This window comes from Pempheris klunzingeri, chromosome 8 (genome assembly GCF_042242105.1).
Source record: "Pempheris klunzingeri isolate RE-2024b chromosome 8, fPemKlu1.hap1, whole genome shotgun sequence".
In the NCBI taxonomy this organism is placed as follows: domain Eukaryota; kingdom Metazoa; phylum Chordata; class Actinopteri; order Acropomatiformes; family Pempheridae; genus Pempheris; species Pempheris klunzingeri.
The window spans coordinates 12229069-12255816 of NC_092019.1; the positions used below are offsets into that span (position 1 = coordinate 12229069).

The window sequence follows — 26748 nt, forward strand, 5'->3', positions numbered from 1 at the left end:
CCAGATGACTTATTAGCTGCTCCATCAGAATGCGATTTCCCCTCTAAACCTCTCACATGGTTTCATTTAAATAACTATTTGAGGCCCAAAGAGGTCAAATTATCCATTATTTTACAAAAAATCCCAAGGATTAGAGAAAAGTCCAAAAAATGAGTACAGATTTGGAACTTGGTTTTGTCTTCTTTCCAACTCACACTAATGATCCCTGGACCCCTCAGATTAATCTTGTGGCCCTTTAGAGGGAGCCTTAAATAATTGTAAATTAATTAGTCAAAACTAGCTCCACCATGACCAGCTACAACAATGAAATGCTGCTTTACTCATTTCTACATCAGTATTAACCTAATCTAATCATGTAAATATATCATAAACAGATCACAATGAGTACTCCTGACATTTAAAGTAAATTTTGCTGTTGACACCTCTGGACTTTGATGTAAGTATGAGTTTGAATGCACGATGTTTACCTGTAACGGAGTAATATTCCCACCACTTTCTACTCCAACATCCGTCTTACATTGCAAGTTTTTGGAGAAAATGTGCAGCATAAATTATGCCTGGATGATCAGTCTAATGTATGATAAAGCCACAGTCGGCTCCAGTGGTGCAGCTGTTTGAATGACCTAATGGAATATTTTTCGTTCACTCTAATATTAGAAAAGCACATAAAACTGGTGATCTGCAGATTTTCTGTCCTGCTGCTTTTATGACCGTTTTAATCAATTGCATCGTTAAAGAGGAAGTAAGCGCAATGAGTCTGAGGAGAAAACATTTTACATTACAGTGGCCTCGTTTTGTGATATTCTGTCTTTATAATGACTGCTAGCTGACCCAATGGCTTTCTATATTCGGGACAATATTGTACTTGGAATATAAATGGTTTCATCTGCTGAGCCTCAGCACAGCTTTGTTCCTCATTCTGGTATCAGCCCTACATGGACTGTCTGACTTATTAATAACATGTCTTATTTTCTAAAGGAAGCCGTGTGTGTGCGCGTGCATGTCTTTGTATAGATATGAGTACAATTTTTAAACATTCCTACATTGTGAGGACATTTTAAGACTTGGTTTAGGATTTTAGGATTAGGTTAAGGTTAGGGTAAGGGGCTTGGGGATGCATTACGTCATTACGTGTGTGTGTGTGTGTGGTGAACCAGTGGCTGCAGATCATAAATGTTATTGGGGAGAATCGAAGGTCTGAACCACAGCAGAGGAGGTAACCATGCTGGACATTTCCTGCTCTCAGCTTTCTTAACCCTGTGTGTGTGCACAGCTCATTCTGTGTGTGGTTCTTCAGAGAGGGTTGCGTGTTTAAGTGGTGAAGACGAGGCCTCATAAAGGCTGTTTCTGCTCTAAGGGCTCGTGGCAGACGAATGACCTCATGGATACTGGAGATCCTGTCTTCTGGCCTGGACTGAGCCTCACGGGAACTCTCACCCTCAGTGTGAGTCAGACAGTGGGCCAGACCAGACGGAGAGCAGCATACAAGCAGGCAGGTTGAAGCTTCAACTGGAGCTACGGAGACTCTCTGGTTTCATCTTTCAGTGTCTTTTCTGTTCTTTTCACAGTAAAAGCCCCTAGCCACTGCTGATAAGGTAATTGAGCAGAGATGGAAGTGAAGACAACATTATGACATCTGCCAAAACGCTGCTTTATCTACTTTTTTGCAAAAGACATTTTTTCTTATTGGGCAGAAATCTATTTTTTTTAAACTTCATGTTACGTTACATTACATCCATGTATATTGTTACGTTTTAAGAGATATATACTAAAAATATTTGTTTTTGAAGACCTTATTTTATTCCACTTTAGATATAAATAATTCTACAGATAATACTGGAAGTCATTTTAAGTTTGTGAGTAGCACACTGATAGCACTCCTGTTTGACAGTTTTTAAAAAGGATCAAAGTTGATGCCGCACAACCACAGATATTATCTTTTTTCTTTTAATTGGTGAAATAATGTAGCAAAAAAAAAAAACAGTGACATAACAAGAATAAGAAAGCCTTTGCAGTATTCATAGCGATTAGATATTACCTTAGGTTAGGTGTGGTGAAAGTATTTGTGGGTAAAACGTGTTTTTATGAGAGGCTGTGAAATCCGTGTTTATTGATCTTGAAGAGGTGAATGCATGGAGTTAAGTGTATGGTCAATGTGCCGTTACCGTTATTACTAATGACAATAATAATAACAGCTGTAACTATATTAACTTTTTTTTTTTATCCGAGTCCATATGAATGGACCCCTCATGTGGTATTCGTAGAGATGGTGGAGGTCATGGAAGTTAATTATTCAGTGGTAGATAAGTTCATATGTTGTAATTTTAGTTGAATAGAGCTGTCGTTAGTAATTTCAGGTCTGAGGAAAATGTTGACATTCCCAACAGCTTCACATTTCCTGCATTAACATTACGTCATTTGCTCACTGCCTAGCTAAATAGTTTGCCTCGCTGGCGATAAACGACGACAGCAAGGAGCCTAGCAGCGTTGCCTAGCAACGGTGTTCTCACAATGTGACCACCCAAACGTCCAGCATATCGTGTTACACAATGTCGTTATCACAAGCTCACAAGTCATATTTGAAGGCGGCACTAGTGGCGGCTAATGTGACACCACTTCCTTCTAACTCCACACCTCCAGATTTTTTTCATTTTCACTTCAGACTGAAGTGACATCACTTCAATTGCAAAGCAATCAAATGCAATTTTTCAGATTTCAGACAGCTCCCTCTGGAGACACAAAAGGCTTAAAAGCTACAACTTTTTCCCCACATATGCAGTAGTCCTCCCCAAGACCTGTAAACAGACTTTGATGTCATAAAATGCCTCGAAAAACAACAAATAAAAGAAAAATCCATAGCCAGCGTTTTTCTAAGCCATACAGCACACTTTTCTATTCTGCATACTGTATTTTTTCCGCATTTTATTTGTCATCTTATTTTCCAGTTTGGACCATCACCTGCTCACTGCAGCAAGGGCGATCTAATAAACACTCAAATGTTTCTTCACTCTTTCTGGCGCTTATTAAGTCTGAGAGAGTCTAGACACAACCCAAACAGTGGAGGACTGACGATGGATGGTGATCAGACTGGACATTTTAGAGAGAATAAGATATGTATGTTTAGAATTTGTCAGGTGTATTTTCCTCTGTCTGTCTATCTGTCTGTTCGTCTCTTGAGGTATTTTGTGCAACCTGTCTTTACATCTTCCTCTCTCACCTCTCTCTCCTGGTTGTCCGCTCTGGCCGTTGGCACCAGGGAAGCCTGGCCTGCCGGACGGGCCTTGCTCTCCAGGAGGTCCTGGGGGGCCTCTCCTTCCCGGCTCTCCAGGCGGTCCAGGTACTGTTCGGACTGACACAGATGACTGGACGGGGATCTGGTTCAGTATGGAATTATACCGCGACAAGTGGCCTACAAGACGAAGAGGAGGAGAATGGTTTGAAATGGTTCAGCGAGAGCTTTGTGACATCTTGAAATTTGTTAAAAAGCTGTTTTTGTTTCTTTATTGTGGCATTTTACCACAAATCAAACAGAGGAAAATAGAGTAAAAGACAAAAGAAGTCACAAGTGGTCAGACGACACAATTTCAGCAAAGAAACTTGTCTTAATGTGTGAATAGTGATTACTCACTCTGGATGAGCTGTTCACACACTTGCCGTGCGATGGCACGAACAGCAGCTTGGGATTGCACATCGCCCTGTAGAACAAACACAGAGCTCTTACAGTCTGATATTACTCAACCACACAGTTGACTGATACACAACTTTTATATCTGAGCAGCCACAGAGACATAAACGCCCAGACCAGTGGTTGATAAATTAATGGGTGGGTGTTTAGTGAGTGTTTTAATGAGTGAGTGAGTGTTTTAAACTGTAACCATGTAAAATATGTGGACATAACTTTCCACTGAGCCGATACTGTACAGAATAAGAAATATTAAAATCAGCCCTTTGCTTTTATTGCAGCTCATAGCTAGAATAAGCAGTCACATTTTTATTGGAGACTCAATTTGATGTATTAATAGCCTAACTTTTAATATTCAATTGAGCTTCAAGTGACCTGAAACTAGAGCTGGATTTGAGTTGATAACTTTGCACCTTCGTGACATTAACTGACTTCAATTATAAATGCTAGATTTCCCACATTAAAAGGGAAAAACACACAACATTTTAGTTAACTCATCATGAGGAGCACTGCACAGCTCATGAAAACAGTTGTATCATGTTCTGTGGAGGAGCTTTCCAAATAACCCAGATGATTTCATGGTGATATCATCACGGTTATCTCAGTTATGGCTTGCAACTTAAAAACTTAAAAACGGGAGGTGAAAGAAGAAGAAGAACTGACGCCTGTGAATAATTTGATGTGACATCTATTGCTGTGCACACAGCAAAAATATATCAGGAAAAAAGCTTTGTGGTAAATGTTTACTTTTCCACTGTTCAGACTGCAGAAATCCCTGTGGGACTGTGAAAAGAGTTTAAGGGTAGACACACACTACATGATACTAACCAGATTCAAACCAGCTTTATTCACGCCTGGGCCACGCCACAAAAAGCACAACACCGAGGAGAAAATCCTGTCATGTTTTTTTTTAAAGACTTTCATGTCAAGTCTTCCAAAGAAAATTAACTGCAGCCAGGTACAAATGTCCCCAACAGTTGATAAAATGGGGCAGAAACAGGAATTACAGGTTCGATTCAAGTTGGCAAATTGCGTGTCTCTCAAGCCCTCGGCAGTGATGGCCCGGCTACTGTGTCAGCAAAAATACAGACCCTGCTCTCCTGCAAATTTGAGCTATGAACACGGATTTGATTTGGTCTTCTCTAAACGAGGTTGAGGGAGTGAAAGAGAGAAGAAAAAAAAAAAGCGAATGTTTGCGCAAAAGACAAATGTGAAACTGAATGTGTGCTGGAGAGTGATTCAGTGTCTTTAAAACAAGGCTGTGAAGCGTAAGTGAATAATGGTCTGAGTTTTACTTCAGCATATTTCTACTGCAAAATGGCGCAGTAAAACCTGATTTGTTCTAAACAGTGGTTGAAGTGGGTGAGTGGAATGACTTACTCTTTCTCCCTTATCGCCTTTGGTACCAGCAGGACCCTGGAACATAAAAGCACAGAAGGAGAATAAACATTTGACTACGATGTGTATTCAGAAATAGCCATGCTCATCTCCCTTTTTCTCTCTCTTTTAATGTCCCCACCCCATTACTCTCCATCCCTCTTTTCTTTGTGCCTCTTCATCACAGACACACACACACACACACACACACACTTTTTCTTCACTGAACAGCTGGTATAACTAAACGCATTTAAATTTTGACAGTGTGTCCAGGTTCTTTGTGTCCTAAAGACAACACACTCACACAAGCCACAGAGCTCGTGTGCCCACAAACGCAGAGCAATTTCTGTGCCTTGGACAGACTCACTTTGTGCTACTGCCAACACTGTAAAGCACACAGATGCATATCTGATCACACCACACACAGGCACAAACCAGCCAAGCACATAAAGCCCGTGAAATGCATATCACAGTGTAACGCATTGTAATCCAGAGGCAAATAAAAGACAAATATTTCCTGGCCAGAGAACCATGTGCTGATATGATAAATATCAGCTTGATGCTGTTACAGCCTTTGAATAAAGGTTTGTTTATCTTGGGGGAAACATGTCCTTGACCAAAGACTGACTGGCTGTGTTTGTACGTGAGTGTGTTGGTGGATAAGGACGGGTAGAGAGAATTTGTGCGCAGGCCTGGCATATAATATGCATATTATATTGCAGATGACAGAAAGCCTGTGCCAACATTTAACACAGGGGTGCACGTCTCCACAATAAAAGTTTTCTCCTGGACCTCCTTTGTGTGTCTGTCTGGATCTCCTGAGTCTTCCTGGACATATAAATGTCTGCTGCCTTATCAAGGTGACATGGGAAAACCAAATCAAACTGTGTGGGAGCCAAGTAAGCCTCGAAGCTTAAAAAAGACACGAGTATCTCTCATAAAAATCTGATTTCTTTTATTATTTTATCAAAGCTATCTAACCATAGTGCCGGTATGGAGTCGATGTTTTTTCACTCAGAATGTTTTACAATTGATCCTCAGAGGGAAGTTCGTTTATTTCCTCTTAGACAGTACTTCAGTGTGGACTGATAAAACAATCACAAGAAGATTGTTGCTTTTTTTCTTCTGTAACTGGCAAACCTAAGGCAGCTTGTTACCAAGTCAAGCAAGATAAATTAAAGAACCCTCAGGTGGTTGGAGTCACTGGAAACCACATTCAGAAGCAGTATTTTCTCCAGGTCAGACACACACTCAGGACGTCAAGTGCTACGGCAACCCGTTTAAATGTAATCACCACTCCAAATGCCTGAAGAAAGTGGATTTTGTCACAAACAAACAACACCTGTCACTGCAGCCTCCTCAAGACTTTGACAACTTGGACCAGTTGACCAGAGATCCTCATAAAACTATTCAAAGCAAAGAAATAAAATGTTTTCTTCTGTTCCATATTATTAAGTTTTATGAATATTTATCTTGATAGGTAGAGCATAACATTCCCAGATGAATCACATCATTCCTAAAACAGTTTTTGGTTTCACATTAGACACCAGGACGTAAGCTCGAGAAACTGGAGGCGATGATTTAAGTCCTGCTGCTCTGCACTCTGTCTTGTCTTTGATGGTATAAATCCACTGTCCTTCAGCAAATTTCTCAGCGCAGTGGGACAGGTGTGTGGCACTTTTGTGTCCACCTCAACAAAACCGGGAGGGCTGAGTTCCTCCAGGTTTCTGTGTCTTAAGGTCAGTCACGTAATGATGAAGCAAAATGCTGAAGTTCCCTGCAGATTTAAATGGCTGCTATTTCAGATAAAGAAGAAAAATATTCTCTTGCAGCAGAAACCTGGCGGAGGGTTGCAGGGGGCAGAACAGGGACTGAATCAGCAATTTAATGCTGAGGTGAAGTTTGAAACTTAAAGTTAAAGATGTTTAAGAGATTATGGCTCAGGGAAGTGAGATCTGATTTTATTTTTTGTCTCCATTTGTGTGTGTTTGCTGCATCCACGCACATTCATATGGGGTATCTGGGTGTTCTACGTGAGAGAGATGAGGCAGATGAGATCTCTCATGTGTTTTTTTTTTTTTATATATGTGTGTGTGTGTGAGGGGGAGAGGGTGTCGGTAAGTGATTTATAGCTCTCCCTCTCTGAGCCAAACTTTGCTGCTGGCCTGCTGAGCTGACCCGAGACTAGATTAGCTGTCACCAACATCACAGTATCATCTGTTCCTGTTAGCATTACACAAAGTTTGGAACCAAACATCTTCTCCTCCACATCCGTTTCTCTGCTTGTGTTGTGTCACTTGCACATCCTTCTTCTTCTTGTGTACTGCTTAACAAAAAATTACTATGTGCTATTCATCATTCCTTTAAAAATTGACCTTATGAAATATGTGTACCAGGATTTGTCTTTTGGATGTTCTAAAAAGATAAGCCTAATAAATAATACTAATTTAGGGCTAAATGATACATTTGCTGTTAGGGACTGTGTCCAACACTAACAGGCTGGTTCCACTTTGGAGGAGGGAAATCAGAAAGTGGAACAGGCCAAAAAGTAGAAAAACAAACAAGCTGCGAAGCGTGAACTACTTGTCAGCTGTGCAGCCAAACTACAGTGTTATTTATATTCGAGCAAATCTGTGATACTGTGTTATTGTTGTTGTTGTTAATGAGGTTCGGGTCACGTCATAGCAACACAGAAACTAAACAAAATGATTTCCCAGCAAACACACTCACAGGAACACCTTGATCTCCTTGGGACCCTGCAGACCCACCAGGTCCTGGAGCTCCTGGTGCCCCCGGTGCTCCCTGAGAGACAGACAGGCGTTAAGAGAAAAGAGAGGGACAAGAAGAAGGAAGATGACAGGAGGCAGAGGGACAGTAAGCCCATGTATCAGGCTGATGTGACAGACAAAATGATGCAGAGAATAATAAAACAAGACTTACAACAGGTCCAGGAGGACCTTGTCGTCCTTGTGGTCCATTATTACCCGGCAGACCCTGAGAGTGGCAGATGAATACGCTCAGTATATTAAGTATTAGGTGCACTTTCATAATTGTAGGTTGAACTTGTTTTGCACAAACCCTTTTCTAAATGGCCTGAGGAATTTCCTGCAAGTCTCCAGACTAAACCGACAGTAATAGTGTTATTTTCTAATACAATTAACATACATGCTGCTGATGGAAACCAAGCTCATTGGCAAAGTCCGACAACTGTTTCCAATCAAACCTTTATTTGGTTTTACTTTTAGACAGATTGCAGAAAACTCAGGTGCATTCTTCCTGGTTTTACACAATCTGTATTTTAGATGCGTTAAGGTGTTTAAAAACCATTCACCATTTAATGTCTTCTCCATGATGCTGTGGTTTGAAGAGACCGCGTGAATATGAAACTGAGGCACATTCATACCTACTGTTTTTGTTAATGAAGAGCATATAATAACACGATATATAATAGCATGATGACGCTTTTCCTGTATCTTAATATTTATGAGTCATTCAAATTGAACAAATGCAGTGCTATTAATACACATTTTGGACAGACTGTCCTGAGGTTCAGCTAATCCTCTCATTCTAGTCTGGATGTCTGAAGTTACTTTGTGGTCACACACTGAGGCTGATGCCCTTTCAACATGGACACTCTCCGTATGTGGTACTCAGTTTACCCTGAATAAGGGTGGAGTTCTAATCCAATTGATGAGACAAAGAGGGAAAACACATCTTAGAGGAGGAAATTGCCCCCGTGGTGTTGCTTTCAAAGTGCTCCCAACAACAAGCGACAAGCTCATTTAAAGTCTCACAGGGATCTTTACCTTCTAAATAAACTTGTTGACTGCACAACAGAATCTGCATGTATTAAACAGTAACATATGCATGAGCTTCTCTGACACACTGAGGCAGTGTGTGACATCAGGAAACAAAACACAGTGAACACTCGCCCTGGTAAACCCACTAATGGTACTCTGGAGGAGGCCTTAGTTCCTCTCAATAGTCCAAGTCTCACTATGTCGCATACTTTTTTATTCTGAAATAATTTCAAACCAAACATAAGCGAATCTGGAACAAGAAGAATCAACATCATGAGACAAAAAAAGCTACAAAATGTCCCAAAGTGAAGCAGATAAGCATTAGATGTGACACTGGGATGAGAGTCAGCCTGGTGTCACACTATAAACACTCCCAATATTGGCTATATTACAATCTAGACATTATCAAACTTTCTATGTGAGGTTCAAATAGGAAATTTAGCCTCCTGCCTTCTGTCACAGGAGTCAGGCTCATGAAAATGTATCAGTGTGGCAATATTTTAACAGCCGAGCAGCAACGGGTTTACAGTCTGACCTATAGTCTAACAAACTGGGCTGAGGCTAATCTAATTCAGATTTTTGTATGCATGCTGAAATACACACAAATAAAGTGCAGGCTCTTTCTCTGTAACCTCGATTAACGAGATCGACTTTTTTTTTTTATTCAAGCTCTCTTGGCAGAGGGCCATGAGGTGAGCTTGGACGCCCATGTAAAATTTTGATGAGAACCATGCCTTCTAAGTGTTGAATAATTTGCAAGTCATATATCACAATAAAGTTGTAAGCAAAAATGATGGACATTTTGGGTCTCTATACGACGTTGTTACAACGATGTTTTTATGAGCTTATATTTTGGAGAAAAAGCTAGATCTACTCAGTTTAGTCCTGAGTTGGAAACATTTTAAAAGTTCTCCAATGTAAGCATCAATGACAACATCAAGATTTATAGCTTTATTTGATCTGATTTCACTGTGAGACGGACAAATAAAGTGGCCAGGAAACACTGTTACTGTTGTAACAATTGATCGAACTGGCTGCTGCAGTACAGTCTTGGCCAGACTTTTCTTTTTTTTTTTTTACACTAAGCCCTTGTTTTTTCTGAAACTTTTATGCACCTCACAAAAAGTTTGTGTGTATGCCCAGTGGACTAGTGCGATGCCAATATGTTTCACTGTAATCAACAAAAGGCTATCTGCTTTCACCGCTCTGCTTCGCAAACACTGGATGATACAGTCTAGTTGCTGGGATAACCCCCCTACCCCCATATCTAATATCTATATCGCTGTCAAATGAATAGTGATAGCAGAAATTGTTGTTGATAACCTCTTGTGAATTGATTCTTATCAGTGGTCACTGCGTCCCCTTCTCCCCTGAATAACAAAAACATTTAGGATGAATTCAGCCTGAGCGCTGCTGGAAGCATCAGTGTGATGCTGCGGTTACTCTGCAACAGAAAAAGTAATGATTTGACATGTTTCCTGTCATGTATGGAAACTAAATTACAATTAGCTCTTTGTGGAAAACATACCCATGGTGGAATTTCCTTTATAGTAGTTTCTACAACACTAAGAAATATAAAATACACAACAGGTCTGGAGCATCTTGATGAAATACAGATGTAGGAGCCTTTCATGATCAGTGTTGCAAAGGGGGTGTCATTGCAACTAACAGCAGCTAAAATTACTCTCTGATTAGTAAAACGACATGATTACACTCATTAACAATTACATCAGTAAACATGCACTGAATTCTGTGAGCGTGGGTGTGTTACAGTGTGGGCTGGTACTTCTAACATATGAGTAGGACTGGATTCAGCAACCTGCTAAACAGGACTTTGTAAATTGAGTCATAAAAGAATCAAGCTGTAAAGTGTTTCTTCTTTAAATTTTACAGCTCACACCTAAACCCCCCCTGTAGCTTAGACTGGTTGGTCCGAACTGCTGAACTGCTCGTCCACAAACACATAACTTTGAACTTGTGAATCCTGCTGCCTTGAGAAGTTAGTTGTTATTGTTTAATTAACCCAAAAACAGTGGGTTTTTTTTTATTACTAAAAGTTCCTGAGCACCAAACCTATCAGAAACTGTGAGAGGAAGCTCCAGCCAACATACATGCGTTCACCACATGACAAGCCTGAAAACCACCCCACTGAGTGCGTGGACTCCTGTCAGCCAGCAGACAGACAGCAAATGGATTATGTGTGGAGTCTTTCACCTTGCCAGGAGCCGGGCCAGGACAGATCTCCTGTTATCATATTACATATTTGGATAAAACCTCTTCCTTCTGCTTGCTGACACGTTACACTTTGGCTGCGTTGCTGTTCTAGTATTTACAGCTCAGTTGGGTATTGTGAGGTCAGTATTTTGAGGTTCGTCAGTCAGCATGAGCGACAGCCACCTGGTATCGAACAGGCTTCATGAATGGGATCCCATCTATTGTAAATGTTGTGTTGAAAAGCTGGCCGACCTATACTCTTCACTCAACTGGGAGAAGACTTGTATGGTTTTATGAAGACACATAAAATCAAGCAGACAAACACAGCTGGACATATGCTACACAGCTGCAAAAGTATCACAAATAATGTTCACCAGAGCATAGAAGCATATATCTAAAATATCACCTATCTTTTTCAAACTTGAAACTGTTAACTATGTACTGTTTATGTGTTACACATCCTCTATCATTTAATCAACTTAATACATCTCCTTGTTAGCTCTCCTCCTCCATGTGTGTTTAGTATCTGGAAAAAATGTAAAAAGGGCTTCGCAAATTGCTGAGTGAGTTTTGAAGAATTATTGATAGAGGGAGTAGCAACATCAAACAAATGTAACATACCACACAACGAACAACTGCCAAGCAGTGAAAAAACACAGATAGAAGATAGAAACATTTCCAAAATCTCTATGTTGTTGTGTATTGCTATGCCCACAGGTCTTCTCAAAACCATTTCCTAATGGTCGTTTTAATATATTAGAGCAACCCGTTAAACCAGCAATGATAATGTCAGCAGAAAGATATACTATTGTTATTATATCATTTCATATTTACATGTATACCATTCAGCTTTGCCCTTTGTATGATTTTCACTTACACCAAAACAACCCCTTTCAGGATTGTAATTTTATACCCCATTGAACTCAACTGTCTACATCTCCTTATACAATATCCCCATCTACATATAGTGCAAGTCATAGATACTGTCTTGAAACAGAAGTCATAAAATAACACACAGTATATCCCCAAAGACACACTGTGGAACAGTAAACAGTAGAGGTAATGTCAGTGTATTATCTCACCCTTGCTCCTGGGGGGCCGTCTCTACCAGGGGAGCCCGGGCTTCCAGGAACACCCTAGACAAAACACAAACAAGCAGGTTTGAAGCACTATCACAACTCCGACAGTGGCTCACAGACACTTCGGCATGTCAATGGACATTTTGTTCAGATATACAATGAATAAAAGCAGCTGTTTTGTGAACTTTTTGTGATTTGTTTCTGCGATGAGTTAAAAAGACATTAATGTTACTCTCAGTCATTACAAGATGAGATTCCTTAAGATACATTTTTTTTTTACTTGTGGTTTTCCCTCATTTATTCATCTCAGTCCAGAACCATCTGGCATCATATTTGAAGGCATTTGGCATCTAAAATTTTACATGCTGCATAACAAAGAATGTCCTTATTCTCTTAATACTCAAAATGCATCTACGGATTCAGCCAAAGGTCAGAACAGGTAAGGGATTGCTGTCTTGCTCAACGATGCTTCGACGGCAGTAGACATAAATTTGATTTGCAGAAAGAGCCAACCTCCCACCCTCAGGGTAGAGGACAGTCTCTGTAGCAGCAGGCCACCCTGCTGCTCCATCTCCTGCCCCATTTCCCCTTCATCCACCTCTCTGTGGGTCAATGCACAGAGCCAATTCTAAAATACAGTCATGGATTAAGTGTTGAGGTGATTTATCTCTGCACTTCAGTATTAGTGGAGAGCTCATAAAACAGGACAGTTAACACTGTTAAAAGTTCAACAAATTACAGGATGGGGTCGTAGAGGACAGGCCGCGTATGATTAACGATGTGCTGTTGTTTAGATGTTGGCTGATGTGCATTCTCCCCAGACATCGGCAATAATATCTCTCCTGCCGCTTCCACACATGTACCTACAACACACACACACACGAAGAGCAGGGAACTAATCCGGTGCAGCTGGAGGTGGAAGACATTTTTAATTTGTTTCAAGAATTTTATAAAAAATTTTATGCATTTATAGAGTACTCAAATATTCTCACTGCACTCACTTTCACTTTTTTAAATAAAGAAAAATATATAAACTGCATATCATATATGTAATACTATATTTTAACCCCCACACTAGCTCTATTTAGAGCTTAAATGCAAACAAAGTCAAGTTACTAGTCAACTAAAACAACTCAACAACAACTTAACCCTTGTATGGTGTTCGGGTTTGTGGACCCGATTTCATACGCTTTCATGTTCTTTATCAAAAGAAAAATTATACAATTAATCATTTTTTCAAACTCAGACTCATCAATATGAGCCAAGGCCAATGAGTCTGAGTTTGAAAAAATAATTAATCGTATCATTTTGCTCTTGATAAAAAAATGAAAACGGGTCCCACAGACCGGAACACCATACAAGGGTTAGACCCCTCCTGTGAAGCACCTCTAACTTGAGGTGGTGCCCCAATTGAGGTGGACTTGCCATTAATCAATATAAGAATTAATTATCTTTGATAATTATTAATTATTTCTGATAATTAACTGCCTGAGAAATGGTGCAAACCCCAACATATTTTGGTGCCACGTCATTCATCATCAGTAACTTATGAACTGTTAATAGAAGTTAGAATAGAAGTTTATTGGCAAATACATTAATAAACATCTTTTTAGGTAAAAATATTCTTATATCTGCTGGCAGCTACATTATGGTGTGTTATTATTTTAGTGTTGATATACTGCTTACAAAATGCTAAATTAGCAAGTTTAAGCGTCCCTGGTTTTTGCTGTGCAATTGTATGCCAGGATACAAGTACACAAGAAAGAAACACACAAACACACACAAACATAGACACACACACAGCTATCTGAGCCTCTCAATCAGGATTTGAGAATAATAAGGAGAAGGCCAAAGATATGAGTGATCAGGATCCAAGAAAACAAGTGATTCTGATTCAACACATTAGCCTTGGGATTCCTTTGCTGCAGAGCAACACTCACACACACACACACACATAAATAAAAACCTACAGCGGTGAGTTTGGTAGTGCTCAACAGACTAAGTGAAAGAGGGGCAGCTATATAAATCTACAGAGAAGATAAATGTTATTACTTGATAACACACACACACTGATAAGCATGACAGTGAGAAAGATGGATAAATATGAAGGAAAAAACACTCTTGCTGTTCAATGCAGCTGCATTTTTCATTGTCAAATTGAAACTAAGGTGGAGGGGACACTGATGACAAGGTTACATTGCATTTACTGCACCGAGAGACGGAGAAAGGAGAAACTGAGAGAGAGAGAGAGAGAGAGAGAGAGAGAGAGAGAGAGAGAGAGAGGAGGAAACAGGAAAAGGAAAAGAGAGAGAGAGTAATTGATGTTTTAGAGTTGTGATATTCTCTGTGGTCCCTCATATATTACAACAGGGCCCTGGAAGCTACAATATTCCCCCACTGAGCCACACACACATGCACACGCACGCACACATACACACGCCCATTCATATTCCTCTCTCTGACAAAACACATTATTACCCAGTAACATGGTGCGGCACAGGGCAGCACTGCCAGCTTTTATTAATAGGACTATGCAGAGAGAGAGGGAGCTAGATAGTGCTGCATCAGGAAGTATTGCAGCTCTGGGTGAGCTGGTTCAGAGACTAGTTTTTCACTAGGTCACTGCTTCTTCCTTTCTTAGGCAAACTGTGTTGAAAATGAAATAAATGTGGCAAAAATTTTGGTAGATATTCAGAATGTGACTTCTGATCAGTGACTGAACTCTAGTCACAAAACTCTCAACAAAATAACTGATTCAAGCAATTTCATGAACCATAACAGTAAATACAAATAGATCAAAATCCCTTAAGAACTACAATCATCAAGCACGATTATCAGCATCAGCATAACAACAAATTGTCTTTACAGCTGCCTCTGTATCAGCTCAAAAATAAACACCTGTCCAATACAGTAAACAGTATCGTCATTATCAGCATCATTGTAAAATATAGTCCTTTAATTAAGACCCTGTTGACACAAAACTGACTCTCTACATAATTAATCAGCATTACAACCCAACACTAAAGCTACTCTTAAACATTAATAAAGATAAAGAGGGTGCCCACCATCCTGAAGTATGAACATCGGCAGTTGTTCAAGGAAACCATTAGAAAGTGACCATCCCATCACGACACAGTGTGCTCTGGAGGCAGATTGATCTATCAGTTTGACATCATCTGTGATTGGCGGACGGGAGCAGTGACTGTAACAAGTTGTGCTCTGGTGTGGAAAAAGAAAATAATAGCGCTGCTTCATGCCGTCTGTGGGAGCTGTCTCTCAAAATCAAAACTTTTCCACCGTCAGCTCCACATGGAGAGCTCGACTGTGGCTAAATCTAGTTATGATGAATTTAAAATGAGTTTATCTGAAGTATCTCATCCCTCAACAGATCGCTGTTCCCTTGCTTGTCCCAGTATCCAGTGGGCAGAAAAAAAATGGCTGTCAATGGGACTTATAAAGATAACAGAAAACAGGAAGCTTTAATAACAGACATGAACACTGTCTGAAATATAAAAACATACATTTTTTATTTCCTAAAAATCTATTTGGATGTTCAAAAATCCATTACAGGACAGAAAGTCAGATTGGTTAGCACCTCTGCTGTGTAGCATCCTCTAGTATATCTGGGCTTGGAGCCATAATGGAATCCATTGTCTTATTTAATCTGTTATGGTCCTCAGACAACGCAGCGATGGACAACGCTAGCTGATGCACCTGGATAAAGGGTTTCTGCTCACTTCAAATCTTACTGGAGTTTCTCAAGGAAAGAAAAAAATCCATCTCAGCCAGGAGACTATAAAGGGAAGGTTGTTTTAGAGTTCTTTTCCCAGTTCATAAGCTTCATGAAAGCAAAAGCATTTGTAGGACAGACCTGCACCATCTCTGCAATGGGCAGATATCGTGGCATCAGGATCTACGAGGACTCAGTGTGTTACTGTGATGGAGCTGAAAAAGCTTTTAGGGTTGCTGGCTCCCACATTCTCCACTTTCAAACTATTTGAAGAAATCACAAAAAGTAAATTCAGTGAAACAAATTACTTGTGACATCCCCAAGAAATCACAAGAAAGTGGTAAGCTTAATGGAAATATGCACAATATCTGTTTTTGTATACTTGATTTAATTTATTTAAGCCCTACAGGACATTTTGATGGTCAAATGTGGTGATAATGAGGAGGCCATCCAAGAAAGTAAAACTGATTTGGAAGAATTAGGAAAATTATCTGGCAGACAGCACTCTGCAACATAGTAAGCCAACTCTAATTGCATGCAGTAGTGGCCTTAAAAGTGTAAGACTGCCTCATAGATAAATAGTAACTCTAATTTATCCCCTATTTATTCACACTATAATATATCACAATAATGGACATTTAACATTCATAGTAAATTGACTTTTGTGTGTTATCTAGTCCACTGTGAGCTGCTGTTTTTCCATTATCACATTATGTTACCTCAATGTTACCTTTGGAAATAGTGGAAATAGACCCTTTTCACAGCAGATATTTGGACTTGTGACAGCAGGAAAAACACAGGTGAAATCAATGACATAAATAATGGCTGATGTCCTTTTTAGGGCTGTGACATTGTGCATGCTCCCTCATGGATATGTCTTACTGGGACACTTAAAGATTCCATATTTTGCAAAATGCACTTTTTAATGTCTTTTCAACATAAAGATGTGTTGCCAATGTGCCCAACAACTGCCAAACTACGAGAAAAAAACGGCCATCTCCATCTTTTTTCTCCTGCTCCATTTTGCAGTAAATGTGTGTGAAAACCCACCATTTAGATTTTGCTCCTCTTGTAATGTCATAAGGGGATCTGTTGAACATGTGACTTCCTACAGCCCTTCAGCAGGCCGACTGTCCGAGCCCACTGAAAACCTCCACAGTCCACCTCGTTGCCACCCCATTGTTTTTCCTCTCTAACACCAGCTCCTGGCAACTCCAAGATATTGAAGCTCACAGATTGTTCTGTTCTTCTAAAATGGAGCATTCAGAAAGAGGCTGAAAACAGCTACAGCAGCCATGTCTGTTATGAGAAAAAAAATGTGTTTAAACTATATAAACCTGTTCTAGTGAGACCTCCAAATACAAGTATGAACTTGTGAAAGAACATAATATGGGACCTTTAAAGGAATGGAGCCATCAGTAATGTTACTATTTACACCTGTGCTTTTCCTGCTTTGACAAGTCAAAATGAAAAGAGTGTAGAAAGTGGTACAGATTCATGCCTAAAAAGTCAGAATAAACACCCATATGTGTTTTCCTTAATTAGATTGATTAGATCTGGAGGATAGGATGATGATTAGGTCTGTGTGTGTGTGTGTATTGTGTGTGTGTCTGTGCGTGTGTACAGGCTGAGCTTGATTGACTCTCTTGTTACACCTGTTGAGGTGGGACAACTTACAAAAATTGTTGAGCTCAGTTTCGTGATATTACATAATTCCCAGCACAGTGCTACCCAACTTCAACCTGTGCAGAGGTCTAAATAATCAGAATAACTAACAACTGTGCGGGTGTGCAGGGCCTTGAATATATGAAGCGGACAAAAAAACGCTGTTATGTTTGTAAGGAATGTATTTTAAAAACATCTTACCAGTGTTATCCCCAGTATTATCCTAAGAGACACATTAATGACATAATCTTCCTTGAAAAATCAAAGCTTCTCCTGGAGCAGAGCTGCAGGAACGTTGACTGTGTCCTTGCTGATGTCCAGTGCTCCCAGTAGAACACCATTAAATTAATTCAGGATTACCTCTGATTGGTTCACTGCCCAATAATAGAGACGCTGGTAATGATTATTCACATCTCAATGACTCCGTTACACCGCTCCATGTCCACGTACAGCAACAAAACACTCTCCACACACACGTACGCGTCTTTCTACACTTATGAGGACCCTAATTGGCAAACTGCATTCCCAAGCCCTTAACCTTAACCATCACAAACGTTTCATCACAAAAACTAAATGCCTAACCCCAACCCTTACCCTACCTTAAAACTAACTCTAACCTTAACAATAAAGCTTAACCTTAATAGAGTCCTTTGAAGTGGTGAGAACTGGCCAAAATGTCCTCACAATGTTGAAATGTCCTCACTACAAAGGTTTAAAACTGAAGTTGGTCCTCACTAAGATAGTAATAAACACCAAAACACTCACACACAAACACAGCATGTCTTGAACCTTTATCTCCATATGCCCCTCATCTTCTCCTTCTAACAGTCATTGTACTATGCACATTTAATAAAGATTTTTTTTTTTTTTGTTACCATTGACCTTCACCTTTAGGAAAACAAGAATAGCCAAAAGTGCTGCAGATACTGTGTAATCATTTCTGTATTTGTTTGTGAACTGTGATGTATAGCATTAACAACATTAACAAAGTCAAAATAAAGTAACTACATAGTTGTTTTCAAAAAGCCACAGCTTTGTGGCCCCATAGACAAAATCATTATGCCATAAAAAATTTATAATTTCCGTGAAATCAGCTCTTACTCGACACTTACTCTGACTCAGCCAACTAGACAGCTACATCAAGCGAGAGCTAGCGGTTCAGATAGCCAGGGCAGCTAAATTTATTTGCTGATTTTTCCTTAGCCGTTATCTGTAATTAAATAATATCCATTTTGATGAAGCAACATCTTGGTAATTCAGTTTTTTATTTCCACAAGGCAGTAGCTGAATCCAATTATGATGGGAACAAAACAATAAACTGCCATCTCAGCTTTTAACTCTAGTGGAATTCATGTTATTTGTTTTGGTTAATCCACTTTTAAATCAAACATTTAAGTGTGTTACGTAAATAGTATATTACTTTATCATATTGATTTCAATATAAATATTGATAGTAGAAAGGCAGACAGACTCATAACAACAGAAATGCATTCAATCCAGTGTAGCCTATGGACATAAAGCTTACTTTCATAGGGACTAGTGAAAATGGAACAGAAATGAAAGCACACATTTTGTTTGCTTTCCTTGAAGATTACCCATAGTGTTATAGTACAGTTTGAGAGTTGAAAACTATTTTTAAGTAGAATATGTCTCCAAATATATATGTTTTACTGTATAACTATGATACCTATCTCTCTCTCTGCATGTGTATATATATACTGTATATTGTATGGTGTAATATAAGGCATTAGAGCAGAGAGTTGAATGTTTAAACACAAGGAAAATAATGAAAAATGGATTGAGGTTACAGAAATATGACTTTATAGGGCAACAAGTCTCATTTCTGTGAGCCTTTAGGGCCATGGCACCTCAGTGATAATAATGGATGTAGGACTTGTTTGTATTCTCCACACAAACACACAGGGGAGAGCAATTTATAAACATAGGCACACCTACACACACACACACACACACACACACACACACACACACACACACATAGACGGCTGGGTTTTCTATAACCAAATACTACTTGGTTACTTTAGTACACAAAAACTTTACAAGAGAGAAACTGAGGGAGAAATCACTGCATACAGTGGGGAAAAAAAGTATTTAGTCAGCCACCAATTGTTCTCCCACTTAAAAAGATGAGAGAGGCCTGTAATTTTTATCATAGGTACACTTCAACTATGAGAGACAGAATGGGGGGAAAGAATCCAGGAAATCACATTGTAGGATTTTTAATGAATTAATTGGTAAATTCCTCGGTAAAATAAGTATTTGGTCACGTACAAACAAGCAAGATTTCTGGCTCTCAAAGACCTGTAACCTCTTCTTTAAGAGGCTCCTCTGTCCTCCACTCGTTACCTGTATTAATGGCACCTGTTTGAACTGGTTATTAGTATAAAAGACACCTGTCCACAACCTCAAACAGTCACACTCCAAACTCCACTATGGCCAAGACCAAAGAGCTGTCAAAGGACCCCAGAAACAAAATTGTAGACCTGCACCAGGCTGGGAAGACTGAATCTGCAATAGGTAAGCAGCTTGGTGTGAAGAAATCAACTGTGGGAGCAATTATTAGAAAATGGAAGACATACAAGACCACTGATAATCTCCCTCGATCTGGGGCTCCACGCAAGATCTCACCCCGTGGGGTCAAAATGATCACAAGAACGGTGAGCAAAAATCCCAGAACCACACGGGGGGACCTAGTGAATGACCTGCAGAGAGCTGGGACCAAAGTAACAAAGGCTACCATCAGTAACACACTACGCCGCCAGGGACTCAAATCCTGCAGTGCCAGACGTGTCCCCCTGCTTAAGCCAGTACATGTCCAGGCCCATCTGAATTTTGCTAGAGAGCATTTGGATGATCCAGAAGAGGATTGGGAGAATGTCATATGGTCAGATGAAACCAAAATAGAACTTTTTGGTAAAAACTCAACTTGTCGTGTTTGGAGGAGAAAGAATGCTGAGTTGCATCCAAAGAACACCATACCTACTGTGAAGCATGGGGGTGGAAACATCATGCTTTGGGGCTGTTTTTCTGCAAAGGGACCAGGACGACTGATCCGTGTAAAGGAAAGAATGAATGGGGCCATGTATCGTGAGATTTTGAGTGAAAACCTCCTTCCATCAGCAAGGGCATTGAAGATGAAATGTGGCTGGGTCTTTCAGCATGACAAACACAAACACAGCGCCCGGGCAACAAAGGAATGACTTCGTAAGAAGCATTTCAAGGTCCTGGAGTGGCCTAGCCAGTCTCCAGATCTCAACCCCATAGAAAATCTTTGGAGGGAGTTGAAAGTCCGTGTTGCCCAGCAACAGCCCCAAAACATCACTGCTCTAGAGGAGATCTGCGTGGAGGAATGGGCCAAAATACCAGCAACAGTGTGTGAAAACCTTGTGAAGACTTACAGAAAACGTTTGACCTCTGTCATTGCCAACAAAGGGTATATAACAAAGTACTGAGATGAACTTTTGTTATTGACCAAATACTTATTTTCCACCATAATTTGCAAATAAATTCTTTAAAAATCAGACAATGTGATTTTCTGGATTTTTTTTTTCTCATTTTGTCTCTCATAGTTGAGGTATACATATGATGAAAATTACAGGCCTCTCTCATCTTTTTAAGTGGGAGAACTTGCACAATTGGTGGCTGACTAAATACTTTTTTGCCCCACTGTATCAGGTAGATTGGAAAATAGTGGCCCGTCTGAGTTCTCCTCTGTGACGTTGGGAATCAGATGAACACAGCCCAACACACACTTCACCTCTGTGTCTCACTATTATGTCACTTTTTAAGGAAATGTTGTCTTACCATTTGTCCAGATGGGCCAGTCTCTCCTCTTTCTCCCTTCTCCCCAGCAGACCCCTGTAAAATATACAATGTCATTACATCTCAGCTGGACCAGTGGTCACACTGATAGCTACCAAAGGACTGGAAAAACCTAAACCAGTTATCTCAATGAGATGCTGGGCCGCAGCAAGTCCCCAGAACAGCTTCAGAGTGCTTTGGACAAGATCCTTCAACAGTCTGGAAGTCTATCTGAGGCACATGTCAACATTTGTCAGTTTGTAGTGGCAGGCGGTTGACAGCTCAATGCTATGTCAGTTTCTAATTGCACACATTTTGTGGCCTTATTAAAGACAGGTGGGAGGGGAAAGGCAAACAGCACACTTCATGACTATGTTTCCATTGTAATCTAATGTGGCAGTAATGCTTGGGAACAACAGAGATGTTTGTTCTTGAACCTGTTTCGCTTCTGAAAATGCTTTTTTCAACATTTTATCACAAACTGATCCCATCTAAACATTAGAGTGAGTTGTTTGATTTGAGAGGGAGAGTGAATTAAATTATGCTTACAGTATGTTAATCTTGAAATTACCAAGTAATTGTGGAAATTTCCAAACTGTGGTGTTGCACTCCTGAAAATATCTCATTATACTCCATTTGAGTGCACACACAAACACACATGAGCAATGTCTTACCGGGGGTCCCTGAATAGAGAGACCACTTGGTCCCTGAGGACCAGGCGGTCCTGAAGGTCCAGGAGGGCCAATCTCTCCCACTGGCCCTTGAGGTCCCTATAAAAACAACACAAGGTTAATTTTGTAACTTTTTTTAATTTTTATGCAAAATAGATTTAGATAATGCTTAGTTGTTTATTATATAACAGCGTTAAGTTTATATCCGCTGAGGTAACGGATGTGTGCCCATTTCTTTGAAAGCTGCGCCTATTCAACACATACAATGTCCATTAAGTTAAAACTACAAACTCTGTTCAACATCCATACTGAGATCTACTAAAGGAAATAGATTTCGACACTTGTCCATCCATCTACAATAAGGCTGTACCAGTGTGTCGGCTCATTTGATCCATGTGTATTGCAGACAGGGTTCCTGCAGTGGGAGTCAGAAAAGAGAAATTCCTGCAAACCGCCACTGATTTACAGCATTTGCAGCTTGTCGGCTCAGCAGCAGCAGTAGCCAAAGTAATCTTCACTCTGTCTGTATTTATTGTTTTACTGATCAACCATTCGCTTACTGGCTTCATGTCTTTCTTATCCATGCAAACAGTCAGAGGAAGCTTTGGATCAGATAAGCACGAATTCAAGTGAGGAAAAAAATAAACAGAGGGCTAAGATCTGTTATGTCATGTTTAACTAAGTGATGATTATCAGTAAAATATGGCGCCAAACTACTTGAAGAGATGAACCAATACAGATGACTGAAATCACTTGAATGTTTATTTTTGTTACTGCACAAACTATGTTCCCATTTGTCAGTACTTAAGTTATATAGCCAAATTAATGTGAGAATGAAGAATGATGAATTGGTCTCTACAAAAGAATAATCCAACTACTCAAATAAACTTGGCTGCAGCTTCAGAGGTACAAATGCAGCAGAGCTAAGACAAGTGTGACCTGGCAAACATGTATTAATAGGAAAGTGTGTATTGTGCAGTATGTGTGTGCCAGCAGGACATAGAACCACATCTCACTCCAACACTAACATAATTACACCCATCAAATATAACATGCATGGCCTGTATTGAAAAACCCTTGCATGAGTTTGACCCTGTCTTTGCTTCATTCTAGCAAGAAGTTTGAGTTCTGGGTGGGCCACTTTGTGTACTGCACTTGATACACTCCCACTCAGCAATGTCAAAGTGGGACATATGGTTGAGATAAACAACCTTATTTTCTTGATTGACATCCCAGCGTGCCTGAGCAGAACTGGCAGGACCCCTGCTGCTTCTTTCAAAGAAGAAAGGCTTAAATTACAATCGTGGGAACTATGTATTGGTTTTGAGAAATTTCCAACAGCGACAGGCTTTGTATTGACTGCCACAGCTGGATGGTTTGTAATAATTTGGAATAAAGTGCCATAGCAAAACTGTAGCAGATGCAAACTCTACAGTAAATCTTTCATTAATAGACAAGATTTGTGGAAGAGTTTCTATTTAAGACAGAGGTGGCAAGAGCCTGCCTTAAGTCTGAGGCCAAAAGAAAGATGATGTAGCTCAGAAAAGTGATACAGGCTTTACTAAAATGACCACTTCCTTCAGCCCAAGGGTGCTTCACATCCAGTCTGGAGGATGGAGTGGGCCGCTGCTGAAAAGGCTCTTTGTTTGTGATTGAGGGGCATTACCTCACATCCCTAACTTCTTCTGTCCCTGGAGGTAGAGGTGTGGACCAACATGATCAAATTATGAGCAAAATGTATTACAAGCAAGAGTCTTGTGGGCTCCCCTTTATTTTTCACTTCCAGTTGCAAACTGACCCCACCTCTACTGCTTCATGTAGAGTTTAAGTGAACTCTGAAATGTGAAATCATGAGGCTCTCCAGGGTCCAGACAGTTTGATTGACCACTCATCCAAGAAACACATATTTTTTTAAGGTTCTAGGTTAAATCTATTCATCAGTAAAATCATAGAAATTATGCTAGCTCACACAGTTTGTGCTTACAACCTTGCCCATGATATTTCTCGTCATGGCTGATGCACATAATGAAATGTTGCCAGTCGACCAGCCGATTACTGTTGGGAACATGTGACTCCACCACATGAAAGATATTATGTGCTGAAGGTTTTGATGAAAAATAAATGGTCTCTGAAATTAAGTGTATTTTACTAACCGTCACTCCTGGCTCTCCTCTGTCTCCTCTGGCTCCCCTTATGCCTGGGCCGCCCTGAAACACAGGCCAAACACACACAGTCACAGAACATAATCAGTATTTGCAAATTGCGTGCGTAGAAAGAGAGTAATGGTTAAGAAACACGCTTCTGTAACAGTGTGTATCCATCAGGCTCCATTTCAAAGAAAGAAACTGGAGTTCATTTTAAAAAATGTAATAAAACTGGAACTGCACAGGTCTTTGATATGAATGGATCATGGAATTTGATGGACAGAAGCCAACGCTGATCTGTGCCTTAAACTGCCCCTCTGAGCTCTGCACTTTATTACGCCGCATCTGTGAGCAACAGCAGAAGTCTGGAGCTGTAAACCTCAGGCTGACCCCTCTAGCCCTGAGGTTTATCCAGGGACAAACTATACACATCTGCTAACCATTGGCCCATTTGTGATACATCCTCTTCCTGTGTTTGCTTAAATAGGTCTCTCCTGGGAATGAGGGGGCGAACTAGGTAGTTCCTACAGTATTAAGCCTGAGGGGAGTTAGAAGAGGGATGAATATGAGAGGAGACACAGATGTGGTAAAAGCAAGAAGTCAGTCCTAATGGAATCATCAAATGCTTATTTCTACCTGTTTCTACACCAGCTTGTATATGTTATTATATAATACCACTTTCATTTTATTTTTTCTTACTTTATGCCAACGACAAGGCAAAACCCCCTGAACTGATGGTTGGTTTGCTTTGCCACTCAGGACTCATTAGCTCCCACTATTTTATAAGATCTATTCAAACAGCTTGCAGAGTGACTCCGCTGCATGAATGATGCATATCTCTTTAAACAGAACATGAATTTATATTTATACTAACATGAATTTATCAAGCAGCTAGACGTGAATCATCGGCTCATATGTGTGTGTTATTGATTGCTCCTGTCTATCCTGGCCAAGACATGATAAAGTTCGACTGAAGCTAATATGAGGCTTCAGCAGTCTGAGTTAGACAAATCAAGTTAGTATCTACCAGTGTTACACTGTTGCTCTTTTTATATCTCTGGATAGTGTTTCATTGCTGTGGAGAAATACGTTGTGGTGGGGGGGGTCAAAGGTTCGTTGGCAGTTCACAAAGCCAACAATAAACCTACAGATAACAGCCAGGATAAAGATACTAACTCAAACTCAGAAAGCTCATATTAGTTTCAGCTGAAGTGATAGGCATTTTTGCACAGGAGGACTGTAGATTTTATCGCCAATCAGTGCCTATAAACAGTGGTGCAGTGCTGGGTGAGGATCACTTAACAGCCAGTGTGGAGAGGAGGTAAGACTACAGCAACCAATAACTCTCTTGACTACATAAAGCATGGTTTGTAAGAACTGAAATAAGGCAGACTTAAAAGACAAATGAAAGACAGAAGCTATCCTCTACATTCTCCTTTTGGCAGAGACAAAATTAAACTTTAGACAAGGAATGGAACTGCAGCATATTTGATTTAAATGCAATCGTGCTTTTGTAAAGTCATGTTAGAAAAAAATGTTTTTCAAAATGATTGATTATGTTTGTCAATTCTGCAATTTGTCACTGCAAACCTGCAGAGAAATGAAAATTAACTTCCAACAACAACAAATGCACATAATTGTGTTTGGATTTTTCACAGGCCTTTAATGGTGATAGAAAGTACACTGCTATTATCAGTTGACTGAGTGATTTGATGCCAAAGGCAAATTTACATTTTTTTTTTTAAACAAAACTTGGATCTAAAACAGCATGTGCACAATCCAATTTAAAAAAAAAGGAGATGGCAGGCAGCGCATGTTCTTCTTAATGCCAGATTGATTGCTGACTGATGCTCGGTATTGAGCAGAGTCTGTGCCAAATCGGGCTGCACAGATTGCAATTCAATTGGGGCAATCAATATTATTTCAAACATGACTCAGATTTACAAGATTTACAAAACTGATGAGGCCTGTTGCTGTGCGAGACAGGAAAAAACATACGTCTGACAGCGAACACAAACAGAAATTACACTCAGAAAGAAATGCACAGTGTTTTAGATGATGACGCTAATTGTACAACAAACCTTTGCTGTAGCCGATTACTTACTTTGATGGCTTTCTAAACTAAGTCACTTTTAATGGGGATGTAGTGAGCTCTAATAATCTTTAAGATCAACTGGTAACTAGAATAGTTTCTTAATTCCTTCCCATTTGCCTTCCGGTTGCCTTTTCATGGCAGTAGTCTGCTTGTCTGGACACTGCATAGGGTTTCCCCATAGCTCCAGGTATTCATTTAGCATTATTGACACTCCTTGGTTGAGTGAGCAAAGTCTCTGCAGCACAACAACAAAGTCTGCACACATCCATTGTTGACAAGGAAACTCTCTGTTTACACGGTCTGTTCGGAATTTGAAAGTTTTCCTGTTTGTAGGAAATCCACAGGGGATACAATACATCTAATGTGTTAACGACCATTATACTGTGTTAACAAGGGGAATGGCATTGTCTTTTCTTCCTTCCTCAAAACCCCACTGAGTATAGTGTGCAGTTTTAGCACAGAGGTGGCT

The 26748-nt window shown here is 40.0% G+C and overlaps 1 protein-coding gene across 1 annotated transcript in view; it reads right to left on the reverse strand.

The window, feature by feature from the left end:
- col14a1a (collagen, type XIV, alpha 1a) overlaps positions 1-26748 on the reverse strand; it is a 128767-nt gene that overhangs the window by 8015 nt on the left and 94004 nt on the right. Inside the window, exons 37-45 of the mRNA XM_070834822.1 lie at positions 24194-24247; positions 22044-22139; positions 21373-21426; positions 12156-12209; positions 8000-8053; positions 7790-7861; positions 5063-5098; positions 3629-3695; positions 3218-3409 (exon numbers count right to left, since the gene is read on the reverse strand). Coding sequence (XP_070690923.1) covers positions 3218-3409; positions 3629-3695; positions 5063-5098; positions 7790-7861; positions 8000-8053; positions 12156-12209; positions 21373-21426; positions 22044-22139; positions 24194-24247 — 679 coding nt within the window. The remainder of the gene's footprint in view (positions 1-3217; positions 3410-3628; positions 3696-5062; positions 5099-7789; positions 7862-7999; positions 8054-12155; positions 12210-21372; positions 21427-22043; positions 22140-24193; positions 24248-26748) is intronic.